The 26,746-nt window shown below is 38.8% G+C and overlaps 1 protein-coding gene across 1 annotated transcript in view; it reads left to right on the forward strand.

The window, feature by feature from the left end:
• Positions 1–2,368: 2,368 nt before the first annotated feature.
• LOC121242480 (isoamylase 1, chloroplastic) overlaps positions 2,369–26,746 on the forward strand; it is a 30,146-nt gene continuing 5,768 nt past the window's right edge. The window contains exons 1-17 of the mRNA XM_041140322.1: positions 2,369–2,861; positions 9,775–9,957; positions 10,223–10,315; positions 11,668–11,820; positions 13,089–13,180; positions 13,900–14,041; positions 14,122–14,229; positions 16,031–16,116; positions 17,119–17,190; positions 17,296–17,422; positions 18,645–18,731; positions 19,688–19,780; positions 20,052–20,210; positions 20,508–20,591; positions 22,413–22,493; positions 22,575–22,657; positions 22,753–22,870. Of these exons, the coding sequence (XP_040996256.1) occupies positions 2,487–2,861; positions 9,775–9,957; positions 10,223–10,315; positions 11,668–11,820; positions 13,089–13,180; positions 13,900–14,041; positions 14,122–14,229; positions 16,031–16,116; positions 17,119–17,190; positions 17,296–17,422; positions 18,645–18,731; positions 19,688–19,780; positions 20,052–20,210; positions 20,508–20,591; positions 22,413–22,493; positions 22,575–22,657; positions 22,753–22,870 (2,136 nt within the window). The 5' untranslated portion in view covers positions 2,369–2,486. The remainder of the gene's footprint in view (positions 2,862–9,774; positions 9,958–10,222; positions 10,316–11,667; positions 11,821–13,088; positions 13,181–13,899; positions 14,042–14,121; positions 14,230–16,030; positions 16,117–17,118; positions 17,191–17,295; positions 17,423–18,644; positions 18,732–19,687; positions 19,781–20,051; positions 20,211–20,507; positions 20,592–22,412; positions 22,494–22,574; positions 22,658–22,752; positions 22,871–26,746) is intronic.

Genomic DNA, 26,746 nt, shown 5'->3' on the forward strand with positions numbered 1-26,746 from the left:
ATCTTAATAAAAGTTGTGATACAATCAATACCAACATTCCCTACATGTGTTTTCAATTTACCAAGATGGTTGTGAAGAGAGATTATCTTCATGATGTCGAGATTCTGGTGGAGCCATAAGCACAATAAGAATAGAGTTCAGTGGAAGAATTGGTCTAAGATGGGGGAATTGAATAAGAGTGGGGGCTTAGGATTTAAAGACATTGAAAGTTTCAACAAATCCATACTTGCAAAGCAGTGTCGAAGGATGTTGAATAATCCTCTCTCCCTAGTTGTAAAAATAATGAAGCAGAAATATTTAAAGCATGTGAAGTTGTTAAATGCCAAGCTGGGCAATGGGCTATCATTGATCTAGAGGAGTTTGTGTTTATCTCTAGACTTGGTTAAAGAATGATTGTTTTGGAGAGTTGAGAATGGTAATAATATTAAATTTTGGAAAGATAAATGGTTGTCTATACCCACTTCCTATTGAGTTCAATCCCCTATTAAAAATCTAGACAAAGATTCAAATCATTGATCTAGAGCTTATTGATTCAGGACTGGTCAATGAAAGGAAACTTTGATTAATGATACTTTTAGTAAAAAAAGAGGCTGAAATCACACACAACATTCATCTGAGTAGACTGGGTGTTGAGGACAAATTGATATGGGGCCCTTCTAATAATGGAAAGTTCTATGTCAAGAGTGCTTATCACCTAGAGCACACAAGAGTGAGACTGTTGAAAGGGGAGTTCTTGAATTTTTCTAAAGCAGAAGGTGGTTGGCAGTTGATCTGGGATTTAAGGGTACAAGGTATGGTAAAACATTTCATATGGAAGACTTAAATCTTTTTAAGAAAAACATCATTGATAATAACATGTGTCTAGTATGTGAAAGAGAAATAGAATCTACTGTCTATGCACTGTGGAGCTGTCCTGCATCAACTAATGTTTGGGCTAAACATGATAGTCGAGTTCAAAAGTGGTCTAGCACAAAGGTATATTTCTTGAATTTGTGAAAGAAATTGATTGTGTTTGAAGGCTAAGGAGGTAGAGTTGGTGGCATATACAATGAGAAGGATATGGATAAGAAGAAATTTTCTAATTTTTGAAAACAAGTTTAAGGATCCAAGAAGGGTATTTCAGGCTGCAAAATAAGGATTGAATGAATTTATCTTAGCTCTAAGTCATTAACAAGAGAACAAACTCTTGAGTAGTATTGAGAGACACTCGATCAACTGGAAAAAGCCAAACGATATGGCAGTAAAAGCAAACTGAGATGTTGTTGAGGATATCTAGTCAAAGAAAGTGGGAATTGGAGTTATAATCAGAGATGCAGCAAGAGACATCTTGGGATCTTTATGCTCAAACATTAATCATCTCATGAAGCCGCTCTTACTTTGAGAATGAAAATAGTTTTATGCTTCAAGTTGGAACATCAAGAGTGGTTTTAGAAGGTGACTCCCATATGGTAGTTAAGGCAACAAATTGTAATGTGGAAATTTGCACAGTATATGGCACTGTGATTGATGATGCAAGAAGTATACTCTCTGGAAGACCAAGTTGGAATGTTACTTTTTATGAAAAATGATAGTTGCAGTCATGAGTGTGCAACGCCGTATAATTACTTTGAAAAAAATAAAAAAAATATGAACTCACATGAAAGGAAATTTATTTTTTAATAATGAATCTCACTATTTTTCAAAATGACTGCATGTTACTTGTATATTTAACGACTGTATGTAGCATTATTATATTTTTATACATAGAGAAGCTAATAGTGTATAATACCTCACAAAATTACAAAGGCTTCTTATTCAGAAGAGAATGTGTGGATTGAGGAAGGTCATTATGCAAATTTTGAATGAAAAATATTGTAATGATGGATTGTTTTGATTCTTCTTAATAAAGGTACCCCATGCGTTGAATTTAAAAAAAACAACTGTTTTTGTATGAATCAAATTTTATCATATTAACCAATATAGAACTATTTCGCACACGTGACATGCAACAAGACCGTGTCTTTATTTGTTTTCATAGATAAAATAAAATGAGATGAGATGAGATGAGATGAGTTGAGATAAAAGTTTAAAGTTAAATAAATTATTATTAGAATATATTTTTTTAATATTATTTTTATTTTTGAATTTAAAAAAATTAAATTATTTATTTTATTTTATATAAGAATTTTAAAAAATTATAATAATTAAATGAGATAAAACGTGAATAGTTGCAAAGTATCTTCTGCGCTGCATCAGCGTACGAATATAAAAGTTTGGGCTGGGTGGAGTTGGGAGTAATAGCCGGTCACAAGCATCCGAAATAGGACAGGGATACGATGAAGAAGTGACCCAGCCCGTCTCTATATAGCGCCAAGGAGGAAACAGATTGCAAAAAATATACAAACACCTCTCTCGATCAGATCAGAGCCACGCCACTGATCCCACCTCTCTCTCGATATTTCTTCATGAATCTCTGAGTGTGTCTTTCTCTCTCGGTGAGCGAGCAAATGGAGTTAGCTTCATGTACTTCACGCTTCCCATGCGCCACTAAGCTTCGTCCTCGAGAGCCTCGACTGTTAACCAATCCCAAGAGAACATTTCCGAAGCGGAAGAAAAGCGCTAATTTGGATACACGCAGCCTTCATTCGAGAAGGAGCAAGTCTTCGATGGTTGTGAGTGCTAGAGACGGTGGCGGGCCCGAGGCCGGGACTGCTACTGCCGTGGTGACCGAGAAGCCCATGCTCGGGCGTTTCCTAGTGTCCCGAGGCTATCCGGCGCCGTTTGGGGCTACGGCTCGTGATGGTGGGGTCAACTTCGCCATCTATTCTGCCAATGCCGTCTCCGCCACTCTCTGCCTGATCAGTCTCTCCGATTTACAGGACGTAAGTTCCATATTTCTTTTTCTTAGTTTTGATTATCTGGCTTCCTCACTCAGTTGGTGATGCTGTTTTGTTGGTGAAAACATTCCACATTGCAATGCACCAGATAAAGAAATCTGGACCTTCAATTTGAGTAATTTATTCTGTGATTGAATCGTATTATAATTGTACTGAATTTATAGTACTCCTACTGCGAAAGTATTTTGATGCTCAACTATAAGGCTCAGATTAGCAATTTTTAATGGTGGACAAGCGGCAGTAGTTCCCAATGTGGTTGTCTGACTATTTTTTTTTCCCAAATGAACATATCTAGCACATACCTTCCAAGCATATAAATTTTTTTCAATGTATAGGCTCTATATTTTTTATACTTATCATGACACTCCCAAGAATATGAAAAATTACTAACCATAATTCTCTCGAGGCAAATATATTATTATGAGGAAAACTAGTACTCGGCTGTCTTTGCTACTTTAGTTACGCCAAATCGGAAAGCGCTGATCAATAAGGACGAAATCCTGATTTTGCATAGTATGTACTGCCGAAAATATGTCATGGTGTTGTAAGTAACGGGCCGAAAATATGTCAGGGCGTTCTTAGTAACGGGACTCTTGTGGCTTTTTTTCTCCCTGATTGGGTGCTTGTATTCCTGTGTGTTAAATAGAACTCTATCGTGATCATTTTTAGAGAAGTGAGTTGCTAATATTGTGACACTCTGCTGAAAGGTACTTCATAGAGTTGGATATGCAACTACGCAAGTCTCCATTATATCGGACTTATAGCCTATAGGTGCACCAGGAAGACATTAAATATCAATTATATTAATGAAACTAATATTTCCCAAACTTTCTAGACTCTTTTTGAAACTCCAAGAATATAAAAAACTATAAGCTACTTTACCCTAAAAAAATAGGTCTTTAAAAATTAATTCCGTTGGTTGAAATTATTTGGAATGACACTTTGAAAATAGTACTTGCTAGTTCTCTAAAACATTTTAGGAATCGCTTATTAAGAAAAAAAAACAGAGAATCACTAGTATTTATGAGGAGAAAAATGGGCTTCATCTGTACTCTTCCAACATATGAATTAGGCCCTGTTTGGATAGTGAAAGTAGTTTATCTTATCTCATCTCATATTATTATTACAACTTTTTCAAATTTTCACACAAAATATAATAAACAATTCAATTTTTTCAAATCTCAAAACAATAATAATATTAAAAAATAATATTCTAATAATATTTTTATTCAACTTTCAATTTTCATCTAAAACTATCTTATCTCATCTCACTATCCAAACGGGGTCTTACAATATTTCCTTGAGACATTATCATTAAGGAACAAAAGTAGTTATGGATGTCAGTGTTACTTATAAAAATTCTGGATGTTTTTCTTGTAAGTATGGGGAAGGATATGGGTACGTTGAATGTTGTTAGTATTGATTTTAAGAACTTTGAGGTAGTAAGGCAGGGAAGATGGGTGCATATTACTGAGAGGGGATGGAAGTGGGTAAAGAATCTTCACTTGGAGTTAGCCACGGCATGGTGGTTCACAAAAGCACTAGAGGATTGTTTGAAGTTAGGGAGAAAGGGATTCTATTCTACACATAGAGAAGGAGACAGGGGCTACATAGCACAGAGAAGTTGTAATGCACAAGGGCTCTTCATGGCTCTAGTAGAATACAAACGGGGGGGCCGACGCAATTGTATTATCATACCTGAAGGTAGAGAGGGGAAGGGGTGGAGGAAAATGGTAGAGGTTTTGAAGGAGGAGGGCAGAGAAGGCTGTCACGTTGGGCCGGCATCAATGAAGATGGCAGCGACGTCGGCAGCTCAACCTTCGTCGCAGTCGTATAAGGAGGCTCTGCAGAAACCAAGACCGAGGTCTGCTGCTAACAGTAGCATGCGCGATGTCCCTATCTTTGGAGAGGTACATCGTAGAGGGGGCGATGGCAGGGGAATTGTTTGCCCAAATAAGGAAGAAGTACTTCGGGCGCTGGCAGAGATGCAGGCCCAAGTGGGAGAGTTGCAAAGGCAGATGTCTGGTTTAATTCGGTATATAGAGGAGGATAAAGAGGAGGGGATGAAACGGTGCGGAGTAGAGGGCAGGGGGCAGGGATCAAAACAGTGCGGAGCATTAATTCAAAATGGATTGGGCTGGGATGGGCTTGGGTCAAGTGCAAGGCCCGTTGGAGGAGTGTTTAAGGGGAAGGAAGTGTTGGAAGGCCTGGGCGTGGCAGGAGGCCCGCATCGGGTTTGGAAACCTAAAAACCGAATTGGTTTCGGCGTATCGGGAGGTTGTCGCAAGACTGCGCCAACGCACACAGCGGAGCCACCACCTACACAGAAAGTTTCGCCGACACTGGGGGAGTCGTTTGGTGGCACATCAGAGCTAATGCTGTTGCCGTCGCTAGAGAAAGAAGAAGGAGACAATCGGAACCCGATAGAGTCTGTGGTGGTTTCGCAGGCGTTGGAAATGGAAGAGGGGGATTTTTTGGGGAGTAAGGTTGGAGGTGTAGTAAGGGAGAATGCTGGTGAAATAACACATGAGCTGCAGATTTTTGGAGAGCCAGAGAATGTCGAGCCAACACTGAACATGCTGAGGGAGAGTGAGAAATGGGCTGATTCTGAAGATATGGGAGCACTGGTGAATGAGTTTGCAAGTGAAAAAGGTGAAGGTGAAGGCTCCTTAGTTTTGTTCAATATTGAACCTGAGGTTAAAGAGCCTGCAGGGGAGGATCCCTCCCCGATAAGAATTATGCATCCTTTACCTGCAGATTGGGTTATGAAAAAGGTGGAAGAACTGCAGAGTTGTGTGGGGATTTCGTGTGCGGGATATGCAGATCAGTTTAGGGCATTGCTAATAGCCATTGAGGCAGGTCATTATCAACAGGAAGCAAGACCAAAAAGAAACAGAGAACTGCAGCGGCTGGATTGGACTATTAATTATGTAAGTAAAGAGGGGAGTGCAAGTCATGGTAGGAATAAAGGGAGGGCTGGTAAGGTTGTTAAATGAAGCCAAAAATTCTGATATGGAATGTAAAGGGGTTGAATGAGATTAACAAACGCCTCTGAATAAGATCCTTGTTGAGACAATGGAAGATGAACATTATTTGTTTGCAAGAAACGAAGTTGAAGCTTATTACAAGAAGAACAATAAGGATTATTTGGAGTTGTCAGTATGTAGGATGGTCATACTTACCTTCGCAGGGGGCTTCGGGTTATGTGGGACCAAAGGGTGGTGGAGAATATTGAAGAATTTGTAGGAATATTCGGTGGGGTGTTCCTTTAAAAATTCTGTTGATGGCTTTGTATGGGCCTTTGCTGGGGTGTATGGATCTAACTTAGATTGTGAAAAGCGTTTGCTTTGGGATGAGCTGGCTGGCTTATGTTCTTGTTGGGAGGTTCGTTGGTGAATTGGTGGAGACTTTAATGTGACAAGATTTCCCAGCGAGAGATCCGGGGAGGGGAGACATAATCATGCAATGGTGGAATTTTCTGATTTAATATCTGAGCTAGAACTTATGGACCTTCCTCTTATGGGAGGTGATAATACGTGGTCTAATAACCAAGCTTGGTCAAGGCTGGACAGATTCCTCATTTCGCCCTCATGGGAAACGCAATTTCCAGATGTATGTCAAAAGAGACTTCCACGGGTATGTTCTGATCATTTTCCTATAATGTTAGACTGTGGAGGAATTCTAAGGGGGATAAGATCTTTTAAATTTGAGAATATGTGGTTAAAGACTGAAGGGTTTGTGGAATTGGTTAGGCAATGATGGAATTCATATCAACTAGATGGCACTCCAAGCAAGATATTGGCCGGAAAACTGAAAGCTTTGAAAGTGAATTTAAAGACATGGAATGAACAAACTTTTGGAAATGTAATATTACAAAAAAAAAATCTCATACAAGAACTACAAAGTTTGGAGGGTGTTGAAGATGAGAATGAATGCAAAGGCCAAGTATTATCCGAGTTAGAAATGTTGATATTAATGGAGGAGATATCGTGGAGGCAAAAGTCAAGAGCTTTGTGGCTCAAGGAGGGGGATAGATGTACAAAGTTCTTTCATCGAGTTGCAAACTCACATAGGAGGTTTAATGCCATAGAGTCCATGACTATAGATGAAGGTATATCCTCAGATCAAGCCGTAATTAAAGATCACGTTGCTGTACATTTTGAACGAGTGTTGACAAAACCCTATGAATGGAGGCCAAAAGTGGATGGTCTAGTTTTTGGGGCCATTGATCAAAACAACATGACTTGGTTGGAGAGACCATTTGAAGAGGAAGAGGTACGACTAGTCGTCAGAAAAATGAACAAGGACAAAGCCCCGGGTCCAGACGGCTTTACTATGGCATTTTTTCAAACTTGTTGGGAGGTGGTGGGAGGAGATGTTATGCAGGTGTTTCAGGAATTTTTCTCGTTTGGAAAATTCGAGAAAAGTTTAAACGCTACTTTTATTGCTCGTCCCTAAAAAGGTGGGTGCCATAGAGGTGCAAAATTTCAGACCAATTAGTCTTGTGGGCAGCATATACAAGATAATAGCAAAGGTACTTGCCGACAGGATGAGCACAGTGATGGACAAGATCATTTCTAAGTTTCAAAATGCCTTTGTGAGAGGTAGACGAATCTTGGATTCAGTTCTTATAGCCAATGAATGCCTAGACAGCAGGCTTAAGTCGGGGGTGCCAGGTATTTTATGTAAGCTGGACATGGAGAAAGCCTATGACCATGTCAACTGGGATTTTCTGTTTTATTTGTTAGGTCGATCTGGATTCGGGGAAAGATGGAGGGGGTGGATGATGCATTGTGTGTTGACGGCTTGTTTCTCGGTTTTGGTAAATGGTGATCCGGTGGGCTTCTTTAATAGTTCGCTGGGACTACGACAAGGTGACCCACTTTCACCACTCTTATTTGTCCTCGTGTTGGAGGCACTTAGTAGAATGGTGTCGGTGGCTGTAGAGGGGGGGTTTTTCTCAAGTTTTTCAGCGGCGGCTTCTAACCATGGCTTTATCACTATTTCTCATCTTTTGTTTGCTAATGATACGTTGCTGTTTTGCGAGGATAATGCAGGACATATTCAATCTCTAAAAGCTATCTTACTTTGTTTTGAAGCAATATCCGGGTTAAAGATCAATCTTGCTAAAACGGAGATGGTTGCGGTGGGTGCGGTGAGAAATCTTAGTGGGTTGGCCAGCTTATTGGGATGTGTGGTCTCCTCGCTGCCGTTAAAGTATCTTGGTCTTCCGTTGAGGGCAAATTTTAAAGCCAAGACAATTTGGGAGGAGGTGTTAGAGAAATTAGAGCGTAGGCTGGCTGGGTGGAAAAGGTTATACTTATCGAAAGGGGGGAAGCTCACACTTATCAAGAGCACGCTATCTAACCTTCCCACATATTTCTTGTCTTTATTTCCCCTCCCGATAAGCATTGCATCTAGAATTGAGAAACTCCAACGTGACTTTTTGTGGAGTGGACTAGGGGATGAGTTTAAATTTCACTTAGTTGGATGGGATAAGTGTGTACTCCCTTGAGTGCTGGTGGGTTGGGGGTTCACAACGTTAGATCCTTTAATAAGGCCCTATTAGGCAAATGGTTGTGGCGTTATAATCATGAGAGGGAAGCTTTATGGAAAGGGGTAATTGATGCGAAGTATGGGTCTGCAAGGGGGGGTTGGTGTTCTAATGAGGGGAGGGGGGCTCATGGTGTTGGGTTGTGGAAGCACATAAGGCAAAGGTGGGGGACTTTCTCGAATAATATTAGGTTGTGTTTGGGGGAGGGTAGTAGAATCAGCTTTTGGAATGATGTATGGGTGGTAGATATGGCCTTTAAAAATGCTTATCCTAACATCTTCAGAATAGCAAGAGAAAAGGAAGCTATGGTGGCCGATGTGAGGGTGATTAGACAAGGTTCTCAGGAGTGGCACATTAATCTCACTAGGGAGGCACAAGATTGGGAAGTGAGTGATTTGGTGGATTTTTTCAGCTTACTATATAATATCACTGTTGAGGTTCCAGCGGATGACAGGATGGAATGGAGGCATTCAAAGAACGGAAAATTTTCAGTATACTCTTTCTATGACATTCTTACAGCTCAAGATAGGCCCTATTTTCCTTGGAAGAACATATGGAGGAGTAAAGCACCTCCCAAGGCTGCGTTCTTTGTTTGGACAGCAGCTTTAGGGAGGATACTAACCATGGACAACGTAAGAAGGCGTCGACTCATAATTACAGATTGGTGCTGTATGTGCAGAAATAGTGGAGAAACAGTAGATCATTTACTATTACATTGTGATTTTGTAAGTGATGTATGGACTTACTTCTTCAGCAGATTGGGAGTTGCATGGGTAATGCCAGGAACAGTGGTGGAATTATTAGCTAGCTGGAGAGGGATCACAGGGACACCACATATTGCAGCGTTATGGAAGATGGCGCCTATTTGTATTTTCTGGTGTATTTGGAGTGAAAAGAATGATAGATTCTTTGAGGATTATGAACGCTCCTCAGAGGAGTTTAGGAGTTTTTTTTGGAAGACTTTATTTATGTGGGCCATTGCGTTAGAGTTAAATGGTCTCAGCTTCCATGATTTCCTTGTAACAATTTCTAGGTCTTAATTTGGTATACTCATATGTATACTTCCGGTGTACTTGGGCTATGCCTATCTTTATCAATACAATTGCTTCTTACTTATCAAAAAAAAAAAAAATTCTGGATTGTTGTGTATCTTGAAAAACTAACAGCCATAAAGGAGAGTTGCATGTTGTGGTTAGCAGATTTATATCTTGAGTTTTGAGGTTTGCTTGAGCAGTTTTCTTATAAAAGGATGTACTATACTTTTAAAAACTTGATTGATATTATTTTTAAGTCTTGTAGTTTGCGGAACATGTATAACTAATTATTGTTGTTTACCTGATGCAGAATAAATTGACTGAGCAGATCTCTCTTGATCCATTGACTAATAAGACTGGCGATGTTTGGCATGTATTTTTAAAAGGAGATTTTATCGATATGCTTTATGGCTACAAATTTGATGGAGAGTTCTCCCCAAAAGATGGGAATTACTATGATTCATCTCGGATACTGTTGGACCCTTATGCAAAAGTAATGGCCTACACTAGTTACTTAGATTGTTAGGCTTTGTGTGTGTTTTTTTTTTTCTCTCTCCTTAGTTCATTTAATAATATTTTTTTTTTCTGTTTTTGGCCATGGATAGAATATTAAAATCCTTTGACTCCAAGTTAAGCTTGTTCTTTGCTTCCTATGACTAACTAATTTAATTTATTCAGGTCTTCTGTAAAAAAGTAAATCAAATCCAGGTTTTGCCTCTAAAATGCAATAGACTCTGATTTCTTTGTTATTTGTTTAGGCAATTCTAAGCAGAGGGGAGTTTGGTGCTTTGGGAACTGATGGTAATTGCTGGCCCCAAATGGCGTGCATGATACCTTCTTTTGATGATGAGGTACTACAGCTACATTTACTTCATAACTGTGGGGGTCTTTTATTATTATTTTCAATTTTTTTGGTCTATTTTACTCTCTATGCAACCAACTCTAATTAGATGGGATTGATGCAAGTGAAGTTAGAGTTTATGCATGGGAAAGGTCCAAATCTTTGATTGATGAGCATGGGAGAAGACTTAATTTGATTCTCTCTCTCTCTCTCTCTCTCTCTCTCTCACACACACACACACACACACACACACACACCTTTCATCTTCACCAATCTAATGTTTGAATCCTATAAATCAATTTGGCACAGGGTGGGTCCCTGCAAAACGTCTTATATTAAAGTCTTGGGGAATTTTTTTTTTTGGTAAATTCTCTTGAAGTTCCACGTGTTGGAAACAGCTTGTTCGAGTTCGCAGGGACTATATCTGAATCTGGCTCTAGTCTAGGGTAGATATACATACACTGTTTGATTGTTTGCTAACTGCTTAAAGTTTTTGGAGAACTTGTCTCACCATTTTTTATGTTACATCGGGGAGGTTTTTGTGGTGTTGGAGTTGGGGAAGGGGGTTGGGGGGTGGGGTGTAGGGGTCAGAGACTACAAACTAGACACTAGTGTGTGCTAAGTATATTCAATTTTTTCTCTGGATTTATGGACAACGATTTTCAGCACTTTTAGGATTGAGTGGGTCATGCCCTAGAAGGTGGGAGGGGGGGGGGGGGGGGGTGTTGCCTTGTTTGTGGAGTCCTTGTGGAAGTCACAAATTCAGATGCTTGAAGGATGGTCCCAATGTGCTTAATTTGGTGTATCTGACAAGAAGGCAATGCCCAATTTTCTAAAGACCGTGAGAGCACAGTATCAGGGTTAAAGGCCATAGTCTTCAGCAATCTCTATGTTTGGGTGGCTGCTCATAATAGCTCGCGATTCTTCAACCTATTAGAATTCTAGGGTTTTTGCTGTGTGTGTGTGTGTGTGTCTCTCTCTCTCTCTCTCTATCTCTCTTTCCATTCTTGTTGGGTGTATTCTTTTGTATACTTCCTTATATTTTGGTTGTGCCCTTCTGCACTTTTAATATAATATGAGTTATTAATCGAAAAATAAAATAAATATTTTGCGTTCTTACCTTATTTACTTATGGGAAGAAACCTTAAACCTGGATTTTTCTTCCTTCGACTAAAGCCATAGTTTTTTTGTTCTTCTTACTGTAAAGAACTTTCTTAGGGAAAGTAGCATTCCTGTAAAAAACTTACTGGAATAATGCAATATTCACCCGATATAGAATTCCTTCATTTGTTTCCTTTTTAAATTTGTCTTTGATTTCTTCGCACTGAAGTTAATTATTTTTCTTCCATTTCTTGTTTTCAGTTTGACTGGGAAGGGGATTTGCCTCTGAAATACCCACAGAGGGATCTTATCATATATGAATTGCATGTGCGAGGATTTTCAAGGCATGAATCCAGTGGGACTGAATTCCCTGGTACATATCTTGGTGTTGTGGAGAAGCTTGACCACTTAAAGGTATAATTGAGAAAACTAAAAGTGTGAATGGAAGGCAGATCAGGGAACTTTATTAAATGAGGTGAATAGTATATGTACTTAAAAAGTCCAAAATATATTACAATCTTATTTTGCAACCTTGTTACATGTTCTTTCTACAAAGACCAAACTAAAAAGGGAAATTATATTCATCAATTACCAGCTATTGGAAAATGAAGTATTTTTGAGGATTTTGGCCCAATAAGTTTTCATCAAGATCCAAATCCTGTGGTGAATAGAGAATAAGATGCCAAACCAGACAATGCACCACAAGAAACTTAGGTACATGATTGTAACCAATGTAATAATCTTTGTTTTTGAGAGATTTCTTTCCCTTTTCTGTTGGGATGGAGGAGCTCTTTTGTCTTGTAAGGCTTAAAATGTGGCACTTGTTGATGGTGAGACCTTATCTGGTGCTTCAGACCCTGCTTTGAGCAGGAGGAAAATGTAGCATGTTGTTACAATATAAATTAAATGATAATTACACCTCTTTCTATTAGTTTAAGCTTTTGGGGCAAGTGGTGATTTAACATAGTATCAAAGCAGAGGTTATGAGTTCAAACCTTGACTCCACACTTCATCTCCCATTTCAATTAAATATTCCACATGGTGAGCCTTTATTAAAGGGGAGACAGGCCCATACATTAAGGAGGGCATTAGAATATAAATTAAATAATTGAAGTCACTTCTTTCCATCAGTTTAATCTTTTCAGACAAGTTGTGATTTAACACATCCCATCAATTAGAAAATGGTGGTCTTATGACATGAAGCATAAAATGAGGGAAAACAATGAATGGATGCACTAACACCAAAATCCTTAAGAGGTTAGGTTACTAAGAGGATGGGAATCAGACAACTAAAAGGTAAATAAATATGTAATCTTATGTACTAAATGTATGAGAAGTGCTACATCTACAAAGAGGTTTTTATTTTTATTTTATTTTTTTTTATGTGAATAATCTACAAAGAGGTTTTACACAAACAAACTAATAAACTGATGTGGCTCGATGTGAGACGTTAGATCTACTTTACAAGAAGTTACTATTTGACATACCACATCACGTCACACCAGTTTGTAAGTTTACTTGCGTATGATTTCTTTGTAGACCAAGCATTTCTCTAATTTGTATATGTCAGATATCAACTATTGTATGTAACCACTGCAATGATTCTGCTGAAGTCATTATAAGAAGTGTATAATCATACGATTAATTACTGATGTCCTCAAGAGGTACTGTTTATCTTGCAGGAACTTGGTGTCAATTGTCTAGAGTTAATGCCATGTCATGAGTTTAATGAATTGGAGTATTTCAGCTACAATTCTGTCTTGGGAGACTACAAGTATGATGTTTCTACCCTTTTCTTTTTTAATTTATGAAAATGATGTTTCTATCTGTTATTAAAACCTCTTTCTTGGGGAGGGTATGAAATATTTCATTTGTTAGTGTTTGTAGCCAGCTGGCTGAATAACGTGCTACTGTCTGCAGTTCAGACCAGAATTCTAGAACAGGTCGCATGAGGCCTTTGGTTTTTTTTTTGTTTTTTTTTTTTTTTTGGGGGGGGGGGGGGGGGGGGGGGGGGGGGGGGGGGGGGGGGGGGGGGGTGTTGAGACTTGCCCCTCCTGTCCCCCAATCCTGCAGGTTGTGTGACCCTGTTCTTATGCCTGGGGTTGTCGACCCTTGTAACTTCTGTTACATACTTTGGGTTGGATCTGAAATCCACCATGATATTGTAATGCCTGACTGAGGGTGGAAACAAGTCCTAGGATGCTCTGTTGACCATTGTTCAGACTTGTGGCTAAACCACAGGACCCTAACGTTGGATTTCTTGGAAATCTAGGCTTTTGCTTTTACCTGAAACTGTTGACCTAGAAAAAAGTGTCAATGTGGCAGTGGAAAGAATTACTGATTTGCAGTATCTTAATTTCCTTCCATCAAAATGAGGTCTAAAGAAAAGATTTTTTTTGTCTCTTGGAAATTATGAACTTCAATGATTTGGGAAACAACATATTGGCACATTTTAGTTGTATCATGCATAATGCAATATTATTTACTGTCCAGGGTGAACTTTTGGGGGTATTCAACTGTCAATTACTTTTCACCAATGATAAGATATTCATCTGCTGGTATGCATAACTGTGGGCGGGATGCAATAAATGAATTCAAGCTTCTTGTTAGAGAAGCACATAAACGAGGAATCGAGGTGGCATCTTTTTGCAATACATTTTAGCATTTAGCCTTTAAAAAAAGCAAAAAATTTAAATTCTAATGCTACTTAAGCAGGTCCTCATGGACGTTGTTTTCAATCACACAGCTGAAGGGAATGAAAATGGCCCCATTTTGTCTTTTAGAGGCATTGATAACAGTGTCTATTACATGCTTGCACCGAAGGTATTTCTCTTGAAATTGTTATTATTTGTTTCTTCTATTCTTAAAAATGACAACTCGTGGAGAAAGACAATAGTACACACTGCTCTATATTATCCTCTTTTTTTTTTTTTTTTTTTTTTTTTTTTTTTTTTTTTTTTTTCTTTTTGAGAGAAGCATGAAATTCTAATATTTGAAAGTTGTTTCATATATGGAGTTTTTTATAATTGTATGGGCATTAATTTTTTATTATTAAGTAGAATGAGAAAATAGGTCTAAGAAATCCCGAAAGCTAAAACTGGAGATACGTAAATGTGTTGCCATCCAATGATAGAGGGACCTAAAAAGAAATCCTCAAGCTCCATATTCTCCTCACAATCCTAAAAAACTCTATCGTTCCATTTCCTCCAAGTGCACATAAGCAGATAGGGATTGTTTTCCATAAATTTTCACTATGTTGGCAGCCAAACCGACATTTCCAACACCTAAACGATCAACCACCCGTCAAGGCACGACCCAATCCAACCCAAAAAGGCTGAAACCAGCTTGCCATAAGGCACTAGCTACATCACAATTTAATAAACAAGTGGTTCACTGTTTCCTCATTCTTCTTACACATACAACACCATTTATCATAATTTGATGACAGACTACAAATCCCTGCAATTCTGATGATTTAATGTGTAAAAATCACCATCATTATTTATGACTAGGAGTGGAGAACCATGCCAATTTATCTCTTGTATTTATCGCCATTGATTGGAGAAAAAAACTGACTTATGCTTGTGAAATTCAGATAGTAAAGCAGGGCTTATCTTACGCTTGTGTGTCTATTTATGATACGTGTGGTAGAAAGTGGTTGAACAATAAAAACTTGTTTCTGTTGTTGTGTTCTACTCTTTTGATCAATAAAAATTTGTATACCGATAAAAACAAGTGGTTGAACAAAGAAAAAGAAAAGAAAGAAAGATGATATGTTTCCTATTGAATGGAATTTACACTTTGGTTTTCTTAAATAAGTTGAAAGTCTTTTTTTCCCCTTAAGAAAATTAGTATATTCACGTATGATCCATTTTGATGTGAACCTAGAAGATGAAGGCTCCCATTTTGTACCTTCTATTGTCTAATTTGACCTGGAGTTTTTTTTTTCATCAAATATTGTCCATATTGGTTTGATTCTGTCTATTCTAGCCATTCTGTTTTGATCAATATCCCAACTCTTACTTTATTCTTCTTTGTTCTTCCTTCTTTAATACTTTGTTCCTTTGGGCAATTGCCAAAGATTTTAATGGAACAAGCTTCTGTGATTTCCTTACGTCCTCGTATATTTCTTAATTAAGTACTTTTTCTTGTATACGTCCCGTGTAGTTGGGCCATGCCTATCGTTCTTATTGCTAAATTTTTTTTTATTAGTTATAAAATATGTTCCTCACCCCCCCCCCCCTTTAATTTTCTATGCATTAAGCACTTAAATTTTTCTTTTGTTTTGTTTTTTTTTTGTTTTTTTTATTGCCATGCATATGAAATTGTACATGAATCTCTTAGCTACTTGGCAGTTAATCTGAAGCAAACAACCAGTTAATCACTTCTGTTCCATTTTTTTCCAATAATTTAACCACCCACCAACATGAGTTATGTTGTTTGGTATTTGGAGATCTAATGCTCAATGCAGTATTGATGTAAAAAGGGTGCCAGTAGGCCTTGAAAGCCCATTAAGTTTTAACTTAGTTTGGGCTTAAAACTATTTGAAAGCTCTATTACATCTCTCTTTTATATCCCTTCAAATTACTCACTGTGAACTATATTTTCTTCAATGGTTTTACAGGGTGAGTTCTATAATTATTCTGGATGTGGTAACACATTCAATTGCAACAATCCTGTTGTTCGTCAATTTATAGTGGACTGCTTAAGGTACATTCATAATGGTTTGCAACAGACCTTATCATAGGTTATGTCCTCAAGTTTCCTGTTTTAGCCAGAAAATATCTCACCAAATTATTATTTGAAAATGTTGTAGATGGTAGTTTTTATGATACCATGGCAACTTCTATTGGTTATATATCCATATGTACGTACTTATTTTTTGTTCACAAATGCATGTGAGCAAAACTATATTGGTTGTAATAAAAGATAAACATCTCAGCTTGTGATACATTGAGAAGTTTGGGTGAGATCTCTTTGAAGAGATGGGATTTCTTAAGAAAATGTTCATGAAGATGCTTTGTGATTTTGTCCTAACCTGGTGGCAATCTCACCATAACGAAGTATTCCGGCAAACCAGACACATTGAGTTCGACTGTCATATTGAGCGAGATATGGTAATAGGGATATACATTTCTACGTCCTTTGTTAAGTCATGTGATCAGTTGGGACTTGGGAGATATTTTTACCATAGTTAAGAAAGATAATTTTTTTGATAATTTTTCTAATAATCTAGGCATGATAAACACTTTCTTTCAGGTGAGGGGTAGTATCAAGAGAGATTAGTGAGTAATATTGGACTTTTACTATATAATTATCATTAGAAAAAGAGGACTCGGTCACACTTTCTGTGGCAAACTCTCTAATTCTATCTTTCCTTTCTAAACGACTCCACAAGAGAGGATTTTTAAATCGCTACAAAGAAGAGCCTTTACAACCACTCAGCCACATTCTCATATTGATTCTTTAGCTATTTATATATTCAAATCCTGTGCTATGTCTTCTTAATTTTATTGGTTTGATTCCCTGTCTTCTATCTCCTCAGGCAATAAAGGTGTGTGTGACATACACACTTCACTTTTTAACTTCCATCAGTAGTTTTCTTGTAGTCAAAAGTTTTGAAAGTTCTTGCCTTTATTTATTTTGGAATTTTGATCCATCATCTTTACTGTACATGGAATTGAAATTCCTCATATCTGTTTTCTGTGACAGATATTGGGTTACAGAAATGCATGTTGATGGATTTCGCTTTGATCTCGCATCTATTATGACCAGGGGTAGCAGGTTATCTATTAAAACTAGCGTCCCAATTCTGTTTGGTCTAGTTGAGTTCATAGTGGAGATTAATTCTTTTCTCACCTTTTATTTCCTTTCCTTTCTTGTTGACAGTCTCTGGGATGCACTTAATGTGTATGGTAAACCAATAGAAGGTGACTTGCTGACAACTGGCTCTCCTCTCAGCAGCCCTCCATTGATTGACATGATAAGTAACGATCCAATACTTCGTGGCGTAAAGGTTTTTACTGTAGATTCCTTCTTATTCTCCCATGCAAATCTTAATCTCTTTTCTTCAAGGCTTTCTCTGATAAAAGTCAACATACATCTTTGTTTATATAAACTTTTTCGCTACTCTCTGTAGCACGTAGTTTTGTAATTAGGCTCTTTCTTGTATATTTCGTGTGTACTCGGGCTTTGCCTATTTACGTGGATCAATAAAACCTCTTTTACCTATAAAAAAAAAAAAAAGAAAAAATTATATAAAAGAAAAGGTCTGCAGATATCCAAGGCCATGTGAAAATGATTTAACCTGTTTAAACTCAATTAAAAAGACAAATACTGCTTCAGCCTCCATATGCCCAATGAAGAGGAATGAATTCACTTATATCTTTTGGGTCTTTAAGGTCGTAGAGAAGTTCTAAATAATCTGCCTATATGGCTTGGCTTAGATTCCTTTGTAGGTGCAAGCACTGATTATTTAACGAATTAACCAATATTAGTCAAGGTCTACTGTGGGGGAGGAAAAATAAGGTTAGAAGCTCTGATTGCATATATTTTTCTGTTTATTAAGTTGGGTTTGCAATCATTACAATATCTGTTATGTTTAAAAATGTCCAAGAATTTACTTATTACTTATAAAAAAACACGTCAAGGAATGTTTTGTTTGCTTGAAAAGCTTTCGTACTAATTAGAATTATCTTGAATCGGGAAAATTGTCCAGAAACTGTGATCTATTCATTTCCTTGCACATGCTCGAATTTGCACATTAATGCACTCACACAAACACACAGAGCATTGGTCATTGCTACCACCACCATTCCCTGGTCATTTAAGATGATCAGATGAACCAATTTCTTCTGGAATTTCATTGCTTCCATGCATCATCTTAAAATGATCTATGTTCTTTTTCTTGTTATAATTACTAAACCTAGTTACCTATCAAAAAACAAATTACTATACCTAGTTCTCAGTATCTAGCATTAATTGTTTCTCTGACTTCTGGACTTTTGCTTGGACATAATGTATGTAGTACCAGCATCTAACTTTCTTTCAAGTATTGATTGGCAGTTATTCTTGTCTGTAATTTTTCTTGTTACATCCTTTGTACCTGGGCTTTGCCTTCTCTTATGAATAAAACTTCTTGATTACCTATAAAAAAAAGTTATTCTTGCCTGTAATTTTGCCAATATTTTTTCAAAAAACGATTACATCTAAACTTTTTCTTTTCCTATTTCAAATAGCTTATTGCTGAAGCATGGGATACTGGTGGCCTGTACCAAGTTGGCACATTTCCTCACTGGGGCATTTGGTCAGAATGGAATGGGAAGGTCAGAGCACATTATTGAACTGCTATATTCATCATCCCAGTAGCTTTGTTAGGAAGATAAAGAATAGCACAGTACACCATGACACATAAGATATTTAAGCATCCCATTTGCTCCATCTGGTTTTCCTCTCATTGTAAATAACTACCTGGTCCATAATCCCATGCTTGTGAATACCTAGTAGAAAGGAAACTTGTGAACACCTAGATGGAAGGTAACTTGCATCTCATAGTTTTTATTTTTTTCAGTTTTATTCACTCCACATAAATAAACGAAGATTTCTAACTTGTTCTCTGGTTGTCAATCAGTACAAAAATAATCTCTAGCTTCCATTAGCTACAACAAAATAAATAACTTTTCTTGGATTGAGCATGTGAACAAGAACCTGGGAATTTCATCCTACATCTATTTGAATTTATTTGAAGAACCATACAAATTTATTTCTTCTCACAAATCCTTCTCCTCTGTAGGCGTATCTTTAGGTGTAGGGCTTGTGAAATCTCCACATTTAGTGCTCATATTTGGAATCGTGACCAGAATAATCCTTAGATTTGACATAGCTGCCTTCAACACCACCTAAACACTTCATCTTCTCAAAGGCTTTATAATCTGTGCCAGATTTTCAATTGTCCTGGCTTTGGCTTCTCAATCTTTTTTAAGATTAATCTAAGTCGCCAAAATTAATAGATCTGAGTTCAGTCCATTGATAGCTTAAAGATGGACAATTTGGCTATCGTTCTTGAAGCCTGTCTGGGTATTGACTGTATAATCTCAATTCTACTTTTTATCTTCCAGCTTTTTAACCTACTGCTGCTCCTTTCCTGCCTGGCCATTGACAATTATACATGGTGCAGTTAATAATTGCATATTAGTCATGCTTGACTGTTTGCATCCATTTACCTTTATTCTCCAATGTTGTGTGAGAGTGGGAGTTTTTGATAAATTATTGTCCATTTCAGTATCGTGACACAGTGCGACAGTTTATCAAGGGTACCAATGCCTTTTCTGGGGCTTTTGCTGAATGCCTATGTGGGAGTCCTAATTTATACCAGGTAATGCTGTTGTTATCTTTTCTTTCATTCTATTGCTGCAAAAATCATGGTGTCGGCTATAATAATACTCTCTCTGTTCTTAAAACTACAATTTTACAATGTCCTGTCTCGATGTTATTGTTGAATTTTGACTTAATAAACCATTGTTTTGGAGTGATTTCCAGTTTTTTTCCTATTACTGAAATGTAGTAAAACCATATGCTGGAATATGTGATGTTTTTCTGCTCTATATTTTTCTTGAGCAACCTCCTTTACTATTTCCTTGAACCAGGAAGGAGGAAGAAAGCCATGGAACAGTGTCAACTTTGTATGTGCACATGATGGTTTTACTTTGGCTGATCTAGTGACATATAACAACAAACATAACTTGTCAAATGGGGAAGATAACAACGATGGAGAGAATCATAATAACAGCTGGAATTGTGGACAGGTAGATGTTACTAAACATGAAGGCTCTGATTCTTGCATTTGGGTTTGCTTGATGCTTGGTGTTACTCAGTGATATATTCTGCTACATGAATGCCATCTATCTGATATTTGTGTACGACATACAAGGTTTCCAACTTTCCATTATGGTATTTATTGAAGGCCCAAAGCGTGAGGCAACTGAATATATATGCTAACGTATAATCAACCTTTGTGCATCTTCTTGTATCAACATCTTCTGAATGATTTTGGAGACGGTTCACAATAAGTTCTCATTCTATTACTGGCAACAATCATTTAGGAGGGGGAGTTTGCGAGCATTTCTGTGAAGAAATTGAGGAAAAGACAAATGCATAATTTCTTCCTCTGCCTCATGGTTTCTCAAGTAAGGTTTAATTTATTAATTTATTTTGTGCTCTTAAAATATCTATTTCTAAGCAGAATGTGTTAGTTGATTGTATTTTCTTGAAAAGTTTCTCTGAGAGACCTACTTTTTGTTGCATGCTAGTCTGCTACAGTTTCTTAAAGTTTAGTCCTTACAACAATACTCTCTCTATACATTTTTTTCCATCTTATTATTTGTACAGATTCTCATGTGTATCCTAAGTGAATAATGTTCAACTGTCAGTAAATGATTACTTTTATGGGGGAGGAAAACTGTAGTTACAGACCAAACCATGGTTAATAAAATATGACTTATTTTATCTAGGTCTCTATGGAGCAAATCTACATGTATAAGAGAAAAGTTGGTGCTTGGAAGGTTTTTAATGTAGAATTCAAATCTACATATAAGAGAAAAGGGTTTACTAATATATGTATATGTATAGTATGGTATCCTATGGTATGGTATGGTATGATTCCATTGCATTTCAACTAGATTTTCAAGTGGATCCATTTGTTTCTCATAACCTTGTTATTGACCCTGAATTTCTCTTAAACATTCACTATGATAGTTTCTAGTATGTGTATGCCCCTTGTTGGGGGCAAATGTGCTCAAATAGTTGCAAGATCAAGAAGGGACCTTTGGGCCCATCTTCTAGGCCCGCCAGATTGGCCCGGAGGACTCCTACAACAGTTAGGATCGGCCCAGCAAGGATTGACCCAAGGACGTGGCCATTCGGCCACATCCCAGCAAGGTACATTCTGTGGTAGCTAACCCAGTCGAGATGGGCACACACCCTGCAGACTTGGTTGGTAGTCAAGTCAGACCCGAGCTGTCACCAAATGCCCAGGAAGAGGGTTACCGCATTAAATGCGCCGAAGTACCCTCTCGAGGGACATGCCCATGTCAGGCCGCAAGGGTCAGAGGCCCAGGACGGGGTTACCGCATTAATGTGCCCCCAGTACCCCCTCGGGACACGAGCCCACACATGTCACCACGGTTAAAGGCCCAGGAAGAGGGAAAGCCATGCCATCATCCCTTGCTATATATATATATATATATATATATATATATATGAAAAAGGAGGTAAACTGCAACACGGCTTTTACTTAATAGAACACACCCACACACACACGCTACGGGGAAGAACTGACTTAGGCATCGGAGGCATCCCCCTCAGGGATCTGAGGCTGATTCTGTCTGCAGGGAGCTAGGTGGTAGCAGGCATACGGAAATTTGCATCAACACCCCTCAAGAACCCTAATGCGTACATGCACAAGTGTGTGTGTGTGTATTTGAAATCTGCACAGTGCTTAATACATCCTGCAAAACTCTCTGGAGAACATGGTTGAATATTTCAATTATTGAATCAGGTAGCTTGTGGATACAAACACAAATTGCTCTTTCTTCTAGTGGTGCAAATCTGGTGACCTCTGTGTGTTGCATCAGACTCATTATATAGTGTTTGAATAAAATATCAAATAATAATTACAAATAAATATAATAAAAAATTGAAAAAAAAGAAGTCTGTAAAAAGGTGCTTAAAATTTCCCCAGGTAAGAGTATGATGGAATAAGAATGCAACAATGCTTTAAACCTTTATAAGAGTTTGTTTGATATAAAATTCAAGGTTCACATGACATGGAAAGCTCTAACATATCGCCCAATTAGCTTTTTTACTGTATTAGAAATAAATGTGCCTTCTGCATTAGCTAGTTGTAACTTTTGGGCTGAAACTCCCCACAAATGGTGCTGAAAATGATGTCTATTTCTAATACATTAGCTTTTAAGCCGTTTTCTGACCATAACTTTTTATCTATTTAGGGAGTTCCAATGATATCTATGGGTGATGAATATGGTCACACTAAGGGTGGAAACAACAACACATACTGCCACGATAGCTATGTGATCCTCTACAGCTTGCATTTCTCTGCTTTTTTATCAAATCCTTTTGAAGCCATTCACTGATTTTCACCCATGTTGCAGGTCAATTACATGCGATGGGATAAGAAGGAAGGGTCTTTGCCAGACTTTTTTAGATTTTGCTGCCTTATGACCAAATTCCGCCGGTAACTGCTGCTTTAGATCTTTGAATTACTTATTTTGTTGTCATTGATTAACTTTTTCTTATCTTGCTAAATCCATGTGAGAAATGATCTTGCAGTGAATGTGAGTCACTTGGCTTGGATGACTTTCCAACAGCAGAGAGGCTGCAGTGGCATGGTCATGCTCCTGGTGTTCCAGACTGGTCTGAAACCAGCCGTTTTGTGGCCTTTACACTGGTATGCTTTCTAGTCAGCATCCATGTCATATTGGTCATCAGAGTGCATTCTCCTGTGGGGTATTGGGTCTACTAACTGGATCATAATTTGAATCCAATTACCATGTATAATTACCTCCATTGAATTAAAACTAAAGTCATATTTTCCACAACCAGGCTTAGTATACCAAAGTGGATATAAATCAGAAGATGGCTTCATTTTTGCTATAAGCAAAGATATTTCATTTTATTAAAGTAGTGGTTGGGTCACAACCCCAGTGCACTAGAGGTATGCAAAGGAGGCACCTAGTGTAAGGGTAGGGTAGGGTAGCATGAATTAGTAAAATTTCCAAAAGATGCAAAGGCGAGAGAAGGTTAGTGGTGGAATTTAAGTATGGGAAAATGTGGAGCGGATGGTGCTATAATGCAGTCAATGTGCCTTTCGGAGTAGGGGTGTGGAAAAGCATTCACTAAGGATGGATAGAATTTTCAAGGACTATCAGATGTGAGGTGGGAGATTAGTCCGAAATTAGGGTTTGGCATGATGTGTGGGGTGAAGATCAGGACCTGAAGAAAACTACCCAGAACCGTATGGTATTACTTCTTACAACGATGCTTCTGTGGCTGAATTTCTCCAGTTTACAAATGGTTAGGGGTGTTCAAAATGACCACGTTGTTACTTGTTCTGAATTAAAATGGCTAGGTTTGTTCGAATGGCTGAATTCAACCGACCGAAACTGATCATTTCAGGCCAGTTTTTACTTGTTCTGTCAGGTCCTCGGTGTAAATTTTCTCAAACTCAACAAGTTCAAGTCGGTCCTCAATTTAAGGGGGCCGGTTCACCAAGACTGAACCAAACCAGTCCCTTCACATATACTTTTAAGTAAATTCTAATAAAGAATAGGTTTTAGATTTACATTTTTACCCCTGAGAACACTTTTTTTTTTTTTTTATAAAATCTTTATTGACTTCTTTTTTCTCTCCGTACAAGTGTGAACAAGTCAATGTTTTTTGTTGTCGGGGATGGTGGTTAGTTAGCTTCTTTGCTACGTTGACGGTGGTGTAAGATGGGCTACATAAGGGAGCTTGTGATTGAATCAAAGCTCTTTTCTGTTGTGAGAGAAGGTGGTTTGGTCCGTATCACTGAGAGAGGTAGGAGGTTCAAGCAGGAGTTATTGTTGGGGCTGGGCACTGCACATTGGCTTGAGAGAGCTTTGGAGGATAGTGTGATAGGTGATAGTAAGGATTTTTACACGTCAATAAGGGAGGGTTACCGGAGTTATATTGCTCAGCGCTACTCGAACAACCGTGGTAGATTCTTGGAGGTGGCAATGTACGGGGAAGGGGGCCATCGAAGCTTCATTCTTATTCCTGAAGAAGAGCGGGGAAGGGGATGGAGAAGAATGAGGGAGGTTACTCAGGTGGAAAGATACAGAGTTGGGCCTGATGGTGATGCTCAGAGGAGGCAGTGGGAGCAAGAGGTTTATAGGAAATCGTATAAAGAAGCTCTCTCTCTGGCAGGGTCCTTTGGTGTCCCAAGAATTGGGACAGGCGGCTCTGTCATTGGTGCTGGGCATCGAGTGCCTAGTGGCTCTTTTCGGGAGAGAGATGCTGTCAGAGAGGTGTGGGAGGTACTTTGCATGGTGAGGGAAGTGCATATTCAATTGGGGAATTTGCAGGGGAGGTGGCCAAAGTGTTGAGGTGTGTCGGGGCTAATAAGGAAAGGGAGGAAACAGGGCGTTTTGGGGGAGGAAAAGTGGTTTCTCAGGGGCCTTTAAAGGCCTCAAGCAATGGGATGGGCCACAAAGATGGGCCGAGATTGGCCCAAGCCCGTGTTACTTCACAAAGGCCTCAACCAAAGGGCCGGGCTGATAGGCCTGGGGCCAAGTCCAACTTCCAGAAGACGAACTGGCAAGAATGGAGGGCTCGGGTAGGACATGCGGGAGTAGGTTGGAGGCTCTCTCTGCAGGAGTTGTCGTCGCCCCGCCACCAGAGGGTGGTGGACTTGTCGGAGTTGTTGTCGTGAAGTCGTCAGAAGACGCCGATGAAGGTGGTGGTGCAAGCGGAGGGTGGGCTGATTCTGCAAGAGAAGCAGAAAATGCCGAATGTGATGGAGGTGGACCTTCCACCACCACCGAGTGACTTTCCTCCTCCGAGTGCACAGAAACTGCCGATGGGGTGTGGGGGAAGAGATGATGGTCCAGCGAGTAACCCTGAGGTGCATAGTGACGTGGTTTTAATGGGAGATAGCAAAAAAGGGGGATTAGAGGACTCGGCCAGTGATGATCTTTTTCTTTCAAACGAGGAGAACTCTCAGAGGCTTATTCAAGTTTCAAATGACTCTGTTGGGAACCTTGGTTTTGTGCTTGGGGAAGAGAACATGGAGGAACAACCGGTTTTTAGAATGCAGAACCCTATCCCTTTGAATTGTTTGTTTCCAGACCAATCTAATGTTTCTGACTGGGTGTTTAACACGGTGAAGGATATCCAGGAAATAGTGGGTTTGAAGTGTGAAGGTTATGAGGAACAGTTCATGGCATTACTCACTGCTATTGAAGTGGGACACCAAGAACAAAGGAAAGTTGGTTCTAAGAAATAGCGTGAACTCAGAAGGCTAACATGGTCCATGAAGTCTGAAGATAGCTCTAGTAGGGATAGGACTAAAGGGAAGGGGCTGGCCTATCCCAAATGAAACCAAAAATGGTATCGTGGAATGTTTGCGGACTAAATGAGACTAGTAAGCGTCTTCAAGTAAGAAATTTGCTGCAAGGGTGGAAGGCGGATATCGTATGTTTACAAGAGACGAAGTTGAAAGTAATTACTACAAAAATTGTATAAAGTATATGGAGTTGCGTACACGTGGATTGGGTATATTTGGCAGCTATTGGAGCTTCAGGAGGTGTGTTGGTGATTTGGGACCAACGGGTGGTGGAGAAAAGGAAGGAGTTTATAGGATTATTTTCGGTAGCATGCTCTTTTAGGAGTGTATCAGGTGGTTATTTGTGGGCCTTTGTAGGTGTTTATGGTCCCAATTTAGACAATGATTGTAGATTATTGTGGGATGAACTAGCTGGAGTACACAGTTGGTGGGATCTTTCATGGTGCATTGGTGGAGGTTTTAATGTAACAAGATTTCCCAGTGAGTGCTTTGGCAATAGAAGAATGCGTCCAGCAATGTCAGACTTTTCGGAATGCATCTTTGAGTTGAATTTAGTAGATTTACCAATGGCGGGGGGTTCATGTACGTGGGCCAACAATCAAACATGGTCTCGATTAGATAGATTCTTAATTTCCCCGGAGTGGGAAAGTCATTATCCGGAGGTTTTGCAAAAGAGATTGCCTCGGCTGTGTTTGGACCATTGGCCTATCATGTTGGATTGTGGTGGGATTCAAGGAAGACGTCGGTATTTTAAGTTCGAAAACATGTGGCTGAAATCGGAAGGTTTTGTGGATAGGGTCAGACAATGGTGGTCTTCTTATCAGATACAGGGTACCCCTAGTTTCACGTTTGATGGTAAATTGAAAGCTCTAAAACAAGACTTAAAGCTTTGGAATAGACAGTGTTTTGGCGGACATTGGGGAACACAAAAAAGCAAGATAAGGGAGATCCATGAGCTAGAAATGTTACAAGAGTCTAGGACCTTAACTCCGGAGGAATTAGTCCAAAAGCTAGTGTTGGTTGCAGATCTTGAGAGAATTGTTCTATTAGAATAGATTTCGTGGCGGCAAAAGTCAAGAGCGTTATGGTTGAAGGAAGGTGACCGAAGTACTAAGTTTTTCCACAGGGTAGCCAATTCTCATAGGAGATCTAACAACATTGAGATACTGAATATTGATGGGATAGATTGTAAGGATGAGCAGAGGATTAATAATCATGTAGTTGGTTTTTCTGAACAAC

The sequence above is a fragment of the Juglans microcarpa x Juglans regia genome, chromosome 8D (genome assembly GCF_004785595.1).
Source record: "Juglans microcarpa x Juglans regia isolate MS1-56 chromosome 8D, Jm3101_v1.0, whole genome shotgun sequence".
Lineage (NCBI taxonomy): Eukaryota > Viridiplantae > Streptophyta > Magnoliopsida > Fagales > Juglandaceae > Juglans > Juglans microcarpa x Juglans regia.